This window comes from Hyperolius riggenbachi, chromosome 9, assembly GCF_040937935.1.
Source record: "Hyperolius riggenbachi isolate aHypRig1 chromosome 9, aHypRig1.pri, whole genome shotgun sequence".
Lineage (NCBI taxonomy): Eukaryota > Metazoa > Chordata > Amphibia > Anura > Hyperoliidae > Hyperolius > Hyperolius riggenbachi.
In genome coordinates this window covers 262897422-262911101 of record NC_090654.1, presented here as the reverse complement: position 1 = coordinate 262911101, position 13680 = coordinate 262897422, and the positions used below count along the sequence as shown (strand labels likewise).

The 13680-nt window shown below is 46.4% G+C and overlaps 1 protein-coding gene across 1 annotated transcript in view; it reads right to left on the bottom strand.

Annotated features, from left to right (window-relative positions):
* The window catches only part of SEL1L (SEL1L adaptor subunit of SYVN1 ubiquitin ligase), a 61027-nt gene that overhangs the window by 19829 nt on the left and 27518 nt on the right, over window positions 1-13680 (bottom strand). Inside the window, exons 9-15 of the mRNA XM_068254436.1 lie at window positions 11991-12072; window positions 10332-10486; window positions 9021-9077; window positions 7144-7212; window positions 6953-7030; window positions 2905-2967; window positions 2726-2813 (exon numbers count right to left, since the gene is read on the bottom strand). Of these exons, the coding sequence (XP_068110537.1) occupies window positions 2726-2813; window positions 2905-2967; window positions 6953-7030; window positions 7144-7212; window positions 9021-9077; window positions 10332-10486; window positions 11991-12072 (592 nt within the window). The remainder of the gene's footprint in view (window positions 1-2725; window positions 2814-2904; window positions 2968-6952; window positions 7031-7143; window positions 7213-9020; window positions 9078-10331; window positions 10487-11990; window positions 12073-13680) is intronic.

Genomic DNA, 13680 nt, shown 5'->3' with positions numbered 1-13680 from the left:
GCATTTTGTTTATGGTGTTATCTCCCTTACACCAGCACAATGTGATATCTATGAATATTAACAATATTGCACAGATCTATGCATATTTTTTTCTGCATTTTTATTGTATGCTTCACTGAAAATATTTTTATTTTTTTCTGTTTTTGCAATTTACTCTTGAGAGATCACACATTGAGGTATGTCACTGGGATTCCTGTTTGACTATGCAGGCTCGCCGCACTGCGCTACCAACATGCACGCTTGCTGTGTCGCCCATTCAAATTTGCTCATTCAAATTGCATTTCTGCATAATCCATGCGGTAGACACGGATCATGCGGACAGCACTGCAGATTTTGTGACGGCATTGCAGCCGTTTGGATACTTCCCGCACACTGTATCGCGTGAACTGTGCAAGTCACAACAGACCTGGATTGACCTTGCGCTGGGGGAAGCCTACCGTGGAGCGACGCAGCGCACAAGTGTGCAAGGGGCCTCGCAGATGCACGCAAACAATTCTCGGCAAAACAAAAGGACAACTGTTATATAACCGTCAGAAGTACCCCCTGGGGTACGCGTACCATATGTTGAGAACCTAGTATATAACGTGTTTACTTGAGAGAGTGGCCACCTCCCTTCTACACAGCGGTGCCATCTAGTGGACAGAGGGAGTAAGGGGAGGGTACTGCGGATCACTGGACTTTAGAAGTTCTAGAAGATTATACTTTGTCATATCATGAGATGTTCATAAACAGCAAACACTTTCCTATTGCCCAGCAGATTTATGTCCAAATGCACTATTTTAGAATGATCCACTCAGATTTTGGCATTTCTCCCCCTTTTTGTTATTTGTTGGTACACTACTATGCTACCAAATTCATACCTCCCAAGTTTTTGAAATGAGAAAAAAAGGACACTTAAGCCACGCCCATGCCACACCCCTGATCACGCCCCTGTCACACCTCTAGTCACGCAAACCATAAAGATTTCATAAGAAAAATATGTCGTTTTATAATTCAAAACCACACTGGTCCTTTCGATCCTGGTTCATTTTCCTTCAGATTAACACTTTAAAATTAGTAATATAACAATTTAAAAGGATGGGAATACAATTTAGAGTCAATTAAACACATTTTTTAGTATAGAAATATATATATCTACATAGAAAGAGGGACAAAGTCCTGAAAGAGGGACAAATGAGGAGAAAAGAGGGACAGAGGGACTGGCCCTCCGAAAGAGGGACAAATGAGGAGAAAAGAGGGACTGGCCCTCCGAAAGAGGGACAGTTGGGAGCTATGCAAATTATTTCTCAATGCTTCAGCAGTTTATGGGGTCTAGCTTATCTATCTTTCCCTAAAAATCCAGTTTTTTCTAAACTGCATTGCACAGAAAAGCCGCCACCACACCCATAAACTTCACCATTCCACCCAGCGTACAGCCAATAATGATGTCCCCCAGGTCACACTCCACCCAACAAGGATTTCCCCCGGTCACGCTCCACCCAGCGTACAGCCAATAATGATGTCCCCCAGGTCACACTCCACCCAACAAGGATTTCCCCCGGTCACGCTCCACCCAGCGTACAGCCAATAATGATGTCCCCCAGGTCACACTCCACCCAACGTGCAACCAACAAGGATTTCCCCCGGTCACGCTCCACCCAGCGTACAGCCAATAATGATGTCCCCCAGGTCACACTCCACCCAACGTGCAACCAACAAGGATTTCCCCCAGTCACGCTCCATCCAGCGTGCAGCCAATAATGATGTCACCAGGTCACACTCCACCCAACGTGCAACCAACAAGGTTTTCCCCCGGTCACTCTCCATCCAGCGTGCAGCCAATAATGATGTCCCCAGGTCACACTCCACCCAACAAGGATTTCCCCCGGTCACGCTCCACCCAGCGTACAGCCAATAATGATGTCCCCCAGGTCACACTCCACCCAACGTGCAACCAACAAGGATTTCCCCCGGTCACGCTCCACCCAGCGTACAGCCAATAATGATGTCCCCCAGGTCACACTCCACCCAACGTGCAACCAACAAGGATTTCCCCCGGTCACGCTCCACCCAGCGTACAGCCAATAATGATGTCCCCCAGGTCACACTCCACCCAACGTGCAACCAACAAGGTTTTCCCCCGGTCACGCTCCACCCAGCGTGCAGCCAATAATGATGTCCCCCAGGTCACACTCCACCCAACATGCAACCAACAAGGATTTCCCCCGGTCACGCTCCATCCAGCGTGCAGCCAATAATGATGTCACCAGGTCACACTCCACCCAACGTGCAACTAACAAGGATTTCCCCCGGTCACTCTCCATCCAGCGTGCAGCCAATAATGATGTCCCCAGGTCACACTCCACCCAACTTGCAACCAACAAGGATTTCCCCCGGTCACTCTCCATCCAGCGTGCAGCCAATAATGATGTCCCCAGGTCACACTCCACCCAACGTGCAACCAACAAGGTTTTCCCCCGGTCACTCTCCATCCAGCGTGCAGCCAATAATGATGTCCCCAGGTCACACTCCACCCAGCGTGCAGCCAATTATGATGTCCCCAATCACACTCCACCCAGCATACAGCCAATAATGACGTCGTCCTGGTCACACTCCACCCAGCATGCAACCAACAATGATTTCCCCCTAGTCACACTCCACCCAGCATGCAGCCAATAATGATGCCCCCCCAGGTCACACTCTACCCAGCGTGCAGCCAACAATGACATCCTCTGATCACACTCACTGTAGTACATGGAGCCAAGCTGAAGCTGCCCATCCACCCAGCCCTGCTCAGCCGCCTTCTGGAAATACTTCAGCGCCAGGTCGTAGTTCTGTGAAGAGAAAGAGGTGGAGATGTAGAGAGCAGAGCATTATCAGTTGGGGGGGGGGGGGGGGGGAATGCTACCCACACTTAATACTCACCACAGGAACACCCCTCCCGTACAGGTACGCCATGCCCAGGCCACTCTGTCCCACCGGGTTACCCTGTTGTGGAACAATAAAGCTGCGTGAGTCATGTGATCGCAGGCTGCCACCTAGTGGTCACCTCCAATGCCATTTATAATAGTTTTTTCTTTATTTTTATTTCCAACACATTTTCAGCTCTTTCCTGTACACACTGAACAATTCATTCACACAGCTCTTGGTGAGGCACATAGACTATCACCCCCAAGTCTAGGGCCAGGATTGGTGGAAAGTCAATTAAACTAGAATTTGGGGAAACTGGGGCATCCAGGGGAAACCCACACAAATATACACAAACTGGTGAGAATTGTAATATGCTAATTACGTTTATGTGAAATGACATGTAAAATTCCACAATTACGGCTAAACGTAATCACCACTTGGAAATTCAAATTATTTCGCATAGCCTGTTTGTAATTTCATACTGACTTTAGCGGTTAGTAGCAAAGCCCCTCCCACAAGCCATCATCACCAAAATTGCTACGTATATTAAGGGGAATAGTGAGACATTTTTCAAAAAGATCTTGCAGTTTTACCTCCGTATTTTTAAAATTGATTTTCTCAAAAACAATTTTTTTTTTATTTTTCTTTTAATTATTCCCCTAAACATACGTTGCACTCAGGGCTGGATTTTCCATAAGGCACTGTAGGCACGCGCCTACAGGCGCCTGAGGATGGAAAGGCGGCACACACCCCTCCATGAGCGCCTCTTTCTCTCCTTCCCTATGCAGAGCCCTGATGAGAGTGTAAATGAGAGGTTACTCACCGGACTGTCAGCATTCCACTGACCAGATCTCCCTTCAGTCAGGGGCACATCTAGCTACTTAATACTGAGGTTCCTCTAGCTACTGAATGTACTTCTGGCTACCTAATACTAAGTGGCACCTGTAGCTACCGATGACAGGCAAAGGAAGTAAGGGTGAAGTGACAGTTGGCCAGCCAGCACACTTGCAGTGCAGTTTGATGGGGTTTGTAGGTTCATGGAGGGCTAAGTTAGGGTGCCAGGACATCTGTGCCTATAGGCTCCTGTGAGGTAAATCAGGGCCTGGTTGCAATGTTAGCATGTATGTGGGCTTTACTATTAATCGCTAAAGGCACGAAATTACGCATTTTTACGGTAACAGAATAAGTTAAACAAAATTACATTTTTCCCTGACATTTCAAGGTACGATTTTGCATTGTAATTGCGAATTATGATGCAAAATTAATACAATCTCCACGTCCTGGCTGGGAAGTGACCCAGGGGCTTGAGCACTGCAAGTCCACATTACAAACCACTTAGACTGGGAGCACACTTATCTATCAGTTTGGCCCATATGCAATTCACTTTTTCTCCTAAGTTTTCTCTTAGGAGATCATTTTTAATCTTCTATTCAACTACTTAAAGGAATACCATCAATGCCCAAGTGTTCTAAAATGACAATGTACAAATAATGTCTAAGTAGCTGTGTAAACATTTTCCTACGTTTCATGTTAAATATCAGAGGCAAAAGCTTTAATTTATTGAGGGTAAGATTTAGCTATATTGGGACAAATCAATTGCAGAAGGGGTGTCTGCTTCAATGCACAGCCAGAGTTGCATATCAGACTACAGAGTATTTTTCTCAGAAAGCAAAAACAGTATGAAAAGCTGTGACCATTACAAATGTTCATAACAAGTTTCCTCTGCTCTCTTCAGACACTTCAGTCAGAAACACAGGACACAGGAGCTGCAGCTGTTGGGAGCTTTCTCTCGCTCTCTGTCACACACAGAGCTGCACATAGAGTTAACCGATCAAATATGAGGGGAATTTCCCCTCCCCTCATGGCTCAGTATGCATCAGTTTTGGCATCAGTAAAGTTTGAAAGTATTTTGATAACAGTAAACAAAGAGGTTGATAGTGAAATGTATACACCAGTACTTAGCAGCACTTCCCAAACAATTCCTATCTCAATTGAAAAAAATATGTAGATCAATAGTGTTCCTTTAAGTACCACAGTGATTTAAATCTACGTCATGTTTTGGTGGGCTCCTGGTTGGCCCGACGTAGATTTCAATCACAGTCCGCAGCTCGCATTCACCGTTTCCGTCGCTCCCCGCCGATCGCGTCGCTCAAACACGACGTTTCTCGCCGTAACTCACAGGCTCTGCCTGTCTCTATGACGGCAGAGCCATGTGAGCTGGTCAGGAGCCGATTTTATTGGCTCCTTGCCATGTCTATGAATGTAAGCCACTCCTATTGGATTACATTGATAGACACAGTCAGGAGCCAATGAAAGCAGCTCCTGACCTGCTCACATGACTCTGCCATCACAGAGACGGCAAAGTCTATGTCCTTAGGATCCCGGCGAGTATGTGCGGCGATTCGTCGGGATTCCATCGTTCTTGTACCAGCTGGTCCTTAAGGGGGCAGAGACAGCTGGTATTTAAAGAGACTCTGAAGCGAGAATAAATCTCGCTTCAGAGCTCATAGTTAGCAGGGGCATGTGTGCCCCTGCTAAAACGCCGCTATCGCACGGCTTAACTGGGGTCCCTTACCCCCCGAAATCCCCTCCGTGCAGCCGGGGATCTCTTCCTGGTTGAAGCAGGGCTAACCGCCGCAGCCTCCCCCAAGCGCGTCTGTCAGCACGTATCTCCGCCTCTCCCCCGCCCCTCTCAGTCTTCCTTCACTGAGAGGGGCGGGGGAGAGGCGGCGATGCGCCGCTGATAGACGCGCTGTAAGGCAGGGCTGCAGCCGTTAGCCCTGCCTTAACAGCAGCAAAATCTACGACCAATTTGGTTGTTGATTTTGCAGGGGGGGGGGGGGGGGTGTTTGGGGGTGAAGGGAGCCCCGTTTAGCCGCGGAATAACGGAGTTTTAGCAGGGGCACACATGCCCCTGCTAACTATGAGCTCTGAAGCGAAAATTATTCTTGCTTCAGTGTCTCTAAGTGGTTAAAATAATTTTTCCTCACTTTTCAATTGAAAAAGCACAAAAAAAGTAGGTGAAAAAGTACTATTAAAATTATTCTGAGTATTTTCTTGGTTGCTGGCGATTTAAAAAGCATTTAATTGGCAAGTTGTGAAAATATCACTTAGGAGAAAAGTCAGGAAACAAAGTTAATTGCATATGGGCCTGTGTATCTGTATGTGGGAAAACGCATGTAACTTTTCATAGAAGCTTATGTACTTGATACAGAAAATTCATCACTGCAGTCAGATTTTTTTCTGCATGGGAAAAACTCATTCAAGTGTGTAGTAAGTAGCCCATTGATTAACTTTGGTTCTCAGTTTTCCTGTGCAGAGAATGCGCACATAAACAGACAAGTGTGGTCACTGCGTAAGCTGCCAGCTACTCTGCCCATAAATGATAGCTCTTACCATCCAATGAATGTGAAGTCTTTGACGGTACAGCTATGTACACATGCCAGATTAGGGAGATCATTCATGTTGGACAGAAATCTAAAAACCAGCACAGTGGTCTCATGAAGTCATTTGGTGGTCTTCCACAAGGGACCATCAAACAACAAACAAATGCTATAGTCCTTCCTGCCACCAGTTCAGTCTCTGCTGCCCCACCCAGCAGACAAGGCCATAGCCCTGCAACATCTCTGTACAGTGCGTGTTCAGAAACCTGTCGCCTGGGTGAGAAAGGGTTAAATGATAATTCTCGTTTTGGGCCCAATGTTACCCATCTGCTGGATTACCTACCAAACAAGCAGAGCACTATGCTCCTTTGTTCCTATGCTGCAGGATGCCAATTGCCTGTTCTCTCCCTGTCGCCCCTGCACCCCTATCCTTTAGATAGCATACAATGCTTTGTTATAACCAAACAGTGAGTCTGTACATCGCTCACTCCTTGAGTGGTCACCCTAATTAACGAAGGTGACAGTACTGAGTGTGTGTCTGGGGCTTGAAGGTCAGATTGACCAAAGTTTCCCAGAAGACCCGGCCTGTCTGTCTGTGGAGTTAGGGAGAGATTCGACTGGCGGACAAACAAAATCTCCCCAGATATCGGTAACCAGGTCATCTGGGCGTCGGTCATTACCATGTCAGCGGCTTTCTTGAAGTATTGGAGGGCTGTCTCATTGCTTTGCAGGACCGTATCGCTGCCTTCAGAATACATCTACAATACAGGACAGAAAACAGCAAATCACCCAAATACCTCAGACAACAAGAAGATGTGCAATAAACAGCCAATCAATGGAGAGCATCTCGCCCACCAATCACAGCTCATACCTTGCCCAGGAATGCCATGGCGTGAGAATTCCCCGCATTCGCAGCTTGATTGAAGTATTCAAATGCTCTCTGTGAAGAATATATTGCAATGTTAAAGTGGACCTGAACTCTTGCACAGGACAGAAGGAAAACAGAGAAATGTACCCTGTATGTATTTAGAGAGTTTAGCCTGTCTAATTCCCCCTTATCTGTGACGTATTACAAATGTAATTTGATCTCTCAGCTGTGTCAGCTGGCTGCCTTGGCAGATAAGCTAATTTGTAAACAGGATGTTAACAATGTGTCTGCTTCCATGAAAGCAGGCAGTAGACACTGCAGATTTTTGCAGGATTTGTACTAGCTGTAACAAAAGAAAGGTTTTTCTTTAACCTCCTTAGCGGTATGTCCGACACTATGTCGGGCTTACTGCTTGCTGTCCCCAGGAGTCCCCCAGTATAAATTTAACAGATTCCATGCCTGTAAAAGCTTTAGCTAGCACTAGGCTATCTAGTACAGGTGCTGGCACCCTCTAATCGCTCCCGCTAATACATTACCCAGCCTGCATCCAGCGATGGTGCAGCCTCCTCGCACAGCTCCGGTCTCTCTATGGGGAGGAGTGGGTTTGCGCATGACATCGGCGACGTCATGTACGATCCTCCCCATAGAGAGACCGGAGCTGTGCGAGGAGGCTGCACCATCGCTGGATGCAGGCTGGGTAATGTATTAGCGGGAGCGATCAGAGAGTGCCAGCACCTGTACTAGATAGCCTAGTGCTAGTTAAAGTTTTTACAGGCATGGGATCTGTTAAATTTATACTGAGGGACTCTAGGCTGCAAAACCTCCTGAGTGGCGTAACGCTGGCAATTTTAGAAATCGCTCTAAAAGCGCTTGTGCAATGATTTCCTATGACAGTGTTGACATGTGAGCATTTCGATTTTATTAAAATCGCAAACCCACTACAGGTACCATTTTGAGCGTTTTGGCTCAATAGAAGGTATAGGGGAAAAAAAGCGCTTAGAAAAACACTTATAAAGCGCTTTTCTAAGCCGAAAGCTCTTGTAACAGCTCTTTCAAAATCACCCTATAAACCGCCAGTGCTTGCGATAGGGCTGGCGATTTATAATGTGAAAAAGGCCTATTATGCTAAAAGGTTATTATGCTATTGCGTATCATAGAGAGCAGGGTGGAAGTTCTGAGTTCAGGTCTGCTTTAAAGAACCTCTCTGCTTTCCCTAGGAGCATTGTATTGTATTTGTTTTGTGTCGCTCTATACATCAGGATGGTCAGTGAGATTCTCATCCACAAAGCAACCTAGGCAGGTGCCTGGGGCCTAGAGGGTGTCATGGGGCCCAACTGCCACCCTTTTCCCACCTCACACTGCCAAAAGGATCATCAGGATGAGCCAAAGCTACTACCTTGTCTAGGACCCCATTTCATCTTAATCCATCATTGGTGAGATGCTAATTATCCCAAGTTGACACAAAGCTTATGCAAACATATGTAGCGGAGAAACTGACCAATCAGATGCAGCAGCAGACATGCTGCATAAAATTAGCATATATTTACATCAACTTGGAATTATTAGCATGTCACTGACCTCTGCTGTTTATAAGCCAATGCGGTACTGGAGAATTCTGGGCAGTTGTTACCCCGAGCTATATATTGCCGGGGTTTCTGGCAGGTTTCCTAAAAAACAAAAACCTTTTTAGCAGCTGCAGACTAAAGTGAGGAGGTAAAATTTAGTAGCATTTAGTTATTAAGTGACCTGTATAGTGATGGGTGTTGTTTAGACTGTCGTACTAAAACCTTGTCACGGAATTCTAGGACACATTGCTGAACTCCTCATCTAGTCGCTTCATCTGTTTTAGAGAGCTCATAGATTCAGGTCAGCTGACATACCTGATGGTTCTGCTCTACTCCGCGGCCTCCATGTAGGTGAAGCTGCCCCAGTCCGACCTGCAGAACAAACACCGTCCTTCATTACACAGGATTTGTACAGAAGACTCAGAAGAGTTGATAAAGTGTCTCCAAACCCTGGGGGAAGGGGGGGGGGGGGGGGGGGCGGGAGAAGCAGGGACCCTGATTATACCTCAAAAATCGAACTTACCTGGGGCTTTCTCCAGCATCCTGTACTAAGTTGTGCTCAACTGCGCATGCAAGGCTTGTCTGTGCACCTGCCTCGAACACGCACCCGTCACTGTGAGCATTCTGTGCATGCATGCTTCTCATAAAAATGAACTGAACGTGTAGAACGCTCACAGCAGCAGGCATGCAGACGAGGCCACGCCCAACACCTGCCGCCGTAGCTAATGCAGCCTCCAGCAGAAAACCGGAGGGGACCCAGAAGACGACAAGGGACCTTACAAGCTACGGGGGGCAGGAGAAAGCCCCAGGATAAGTTCAGTGTTACATTTCTGAGGTATGTGCAGGGATCAAGGATCACACAAAACAAAACAAAAAACAACTTGTAAAATGTAAAATACAGGTGTATAAGTAGTGCCTTTCTCCAAGAGTAAAATGCACTATAAAATTACATTTTTCCAATGTTGCCGTCGCTTACAGTAGGCAGTAAACATTTGACAGGTTTTTGGACTAGTCCATCTCCTCTTGGGGGATACCAAGTGTTTCCTTTATCCTTACATTTATGTAAAGTTCATGATCTCTCGTGGGCCCCATCCTGGTCACTGGGGAGAGGTGGAAGATGATGTCAGAGGGGGTGTGGCAGAAGTGAGGGGAGTCTCAAGTCCTCCAAATCAACCCATCCTGGGCTCTTTTTTTGTTAAGCTGGGCTGTGCAAGCTTTTCAGCCTCCTGCACAGCCCAGCTATGGAGCCAAGCGATAGGACCTTTATTGTCCCTAAGGGGACATGCCGCCGGAGGCGTCCGATTGCTGTGGCGTTTTTTTTTTCTAAGCCCCTATGAGGTTGTTTCTCCCTCCCTCCTCCCCTTCGTGATTTTTATGGAACAGAACGGCGATCCGTCCTGTTCCACCTCTCATAGGCATCAGCCTATGAGAAGACAGCGGTCCCCGGCTAATCAGAGGCTGGGGATCGCTGATCTCGTACAGCGCTGCGTTTGAAGCTTTGGTACAAATTGGAGGATGCTCATTCCTGCCTGTATGTGGATAAACTCTCAGGATGTTTGGAAGTATAGTTTGACTAGCGTAGGGCCGGAGTTCACCTTTAATACCAGAGACTACCGTTGCACTGACCTGTGCCTGGACGTCTCCCTTCTCTGCCAGGAACTGGTAATACTGGATCAGGTCTTCCTCCAGCATGCCGCTGGCCATGCCAGGGTTCTCCACTTCATCTGCCAGGCGTATCCGCTGTACCACTGTGCCACCCGTCAGCGAGATGTCACTGGCCACTGAGTGTGAGAGAAAGATAAACACATTGCATGTTATACCAGAAGAGCCTTTAAATCCATTCCCCTCTCCAAAGCTCATTTCTGCAGCACAGTATGTAAGCGGTCATAAAGCTCTTGCTGGCACAGATGATGGCTCCTGATAAGGGTCGTCCTATAGTAGCTCTTTAATAGTGAGAGCATGTTTAACCGAGCACTATAATAACAGCGCAGGAGATTTGGGCGCAGCCAGCGCCACCTAGGGCATAATAGGAATTACGGCTATAGCAGGCACAGGGAGTAACTTCAGCGCCGTCAGAAGACGGTGCTGAAGTTACTTTTTAAACACTGTAATTCGGCCGCCAGCAATAGCTGGAAGCTGAATTACATCATTCCCCCACTATCCACGTAGACCTGGAGGGGGAATAGTAATTAATGCCCCCAGGACTTGTGCAGGAGCAGGGGGAGCCGTATATCGGCTGTATCCTGCGCCCAAGTCTACCAGCAGCGAGTTCCCTCGTACGCCGTTTAACCACTTCACATTCCTGGGTTTTTACCATCAAACACTTTTTTGCCATCAAATACTATCTATAGTCTAAAACATTGAAAGCAGCATATAATTAACATCTAAAACCATCTGACCGGTTTTCTAGGGTTAAGACTCATGCTTTAGGCTCGGTGCCCATATGTGTAGTGCCCGCTCCGATGGTCTGCTGTGGTCTGGCTGGAACCCGGGCAGATAAGTTACCCTCATAGGCTATACGGTGACCGCATCCGCCTGCCCGGGATTATCGTAGACTGCACACCTGTTCTCACGGATCCGTTACAAAGTGGCAAGTGTGAACGGCTCTTATTTATAGAATAGGAAACATTTATTGCCATTTTTGCAATGAGCCGGGACAGCTCAAGTTACGGTTTCAAGGTGACCATTCATCTAGCGATTTTGGAGGCCGATCAAGCAAGAGACAGATCATTCTCTGATCAGAGATCTGTTGGCCGCCATAAACCACAGGCAGATTTCCGATTGATTTCAGAAAAATGGTATCGACAAGAGGATCAGCGTCGCTGAGGTTGAGTAGATCCATCTTGTGGATAGCTCACGGGTTGGGCGTCGGGTACCACACACACGCCTGATTGTTGGCTGCAGCGGTCGTTATCGGCAGCCTCAGACAATAACGTTCATGTTATTGCTGCTGAACAAACAGTTAGTGGCATTCTGCAGTCACGTGACAACAGTTCCAGCGGTCTGCAGTCATATGACAAGTGGCGCAGGGAGAGAGGAGGCTACCCTGACAATGCAAGCTACATCACACAGAAAAATCACCTTGTGTGGAAGATAAAAGCAAACGGAGGTCTGCAACTTTGACGACCCTTGTATTTCCTCTAGAACTGTCACAGTTATAGCTAGGCTTACCAGCGCTGCGAAGAGTCAGTATAGCTTGTTCAGACATAACTCTGTACCCTTAGAAACGTAATATCTGTGCTTTGTAAACAGACAAAACTACAGTTGATCTCTAATTAGTCATACCATGGTTGGCCACCAGGCGGTAGTGTGTGAGCGCAGATTCACAGCTCTGCAGTACTCCGATGCCAGCCCAGTAGCGATAACCCTGCAGGAGACAGGAATACACATCAAACACACAATCTACATTTACTATGTAAATATTGCTTTGGTATAATCTACAACATTTTTAACAGAATGTAATTATGGTGTGCACTCTTTGTTAAAAAGACTAAAAAGACAACATTATCAGCCTTATTTCTTCTATCCTATAAGTTCTAATACCTGTTCTAATGTGGTCTGGATTACTGCAGCCTTTTCTAGTTGCACTGTCTCAGTAATATATCTAATCTTCTTTTCTTTGTCAAGCTTTGCTGACCCAGGGAGGAATGTGCTGCCTCTGCTGTGATAGGGAGAAGTTATGCATGCCCCTCTCTGCTCTCCTGTGTGCTGTGTGTATGAGTCACAGGCAAGGTCTCTGCTCACAGCCAGCGTGTCTGCCTCACAGAGCTGTGACCTCATGAACAGCTGTGAGTGCAGAAAGATCAGTTCAAATCCCAGACAAGCAGCTAAGGCAAGTGAGAGTAACATTCCAGCAGTCAATTCAGGCTTGAGAGGAGCCAAAGTGAAGAAAGAAGGGTCCGCACTTGTCACGAGAAGTGAACTTTATTGAAGGACGTATCCATAAACAGCCAAGGCAACATCTATGTAGCTGACTATATACAGGAAGGAACACGCACACCATATAGTTTCTGATGCAAAAAGATGTATTAAAAACATGGGCTGACAAAGTGCAAACAAACACATGAAAAAGATTCACTATAGAAAATGGTATATGCAAAACTATACAACAGTAGTCAGTAGTCATGACAGATGCAGCATACAGGCAATATACAGACAATAGATTCGGTGCAAAACAAATGCACACTAAAGAGCAAAATGTACAATCATGAACTGTAGCGCTGGCTGACAATATCGAGTACTAACTGATACTGGTATCTAGAGCAATTACTAATCAATAGATAACAAGCAGCACAATGTAAGTCCAATATATACAAAGTGAGGAAGCGAGGCACAGAGCACTGCTGCATTACCCAGACGCAGCGTTTCGGAAAAGTTCCTTTGTCAATGGGACAGGCAGGTAAGCAACTGGAGCAAGGCGGCAGAGCGGTGATGTATATATTGTTTAACATCTATGTAGCTAACATGTTTTGGACAGTCTTGAGAGGAGCCACTGCAAACAGGCACCTGCTCTGATGATGTCTTTCCTGTTTGGCGGCCATCTTCATTGTTTACAAAAACAATGAGTAAGAGAGTAATTTTATCACCAAGAAAGCAGCGGGGAGCGCCAAAAATGTCACAGACTAGGAGAAGACAACAACCAGGATGGTACATTTATGTAAGATTTTCACAGTACAGATTCTCTTTAAAGAGGCCCTGTAGTGACATAGTAGAATCCAGTAAATGATTCAGGATACCCACTTTTACGGTCATTTTACCTGGTTTCAGCATCAGAAACACTTCCTATAGCTATATAATGCTGTTCGTGATGGTCAAGTAGATGCAAATAACTTTGAGATGATGCACATTTTTATGCAAATTTATGCAGCTTGAAAATTAACCAATCAAATCCTGCTGAGGTCAAATTTGATTGGTTCGTTTTCAAGCTGCATAAATTTGCATCAACTCGAGGTTATTTGCATCTACTTGATCATCA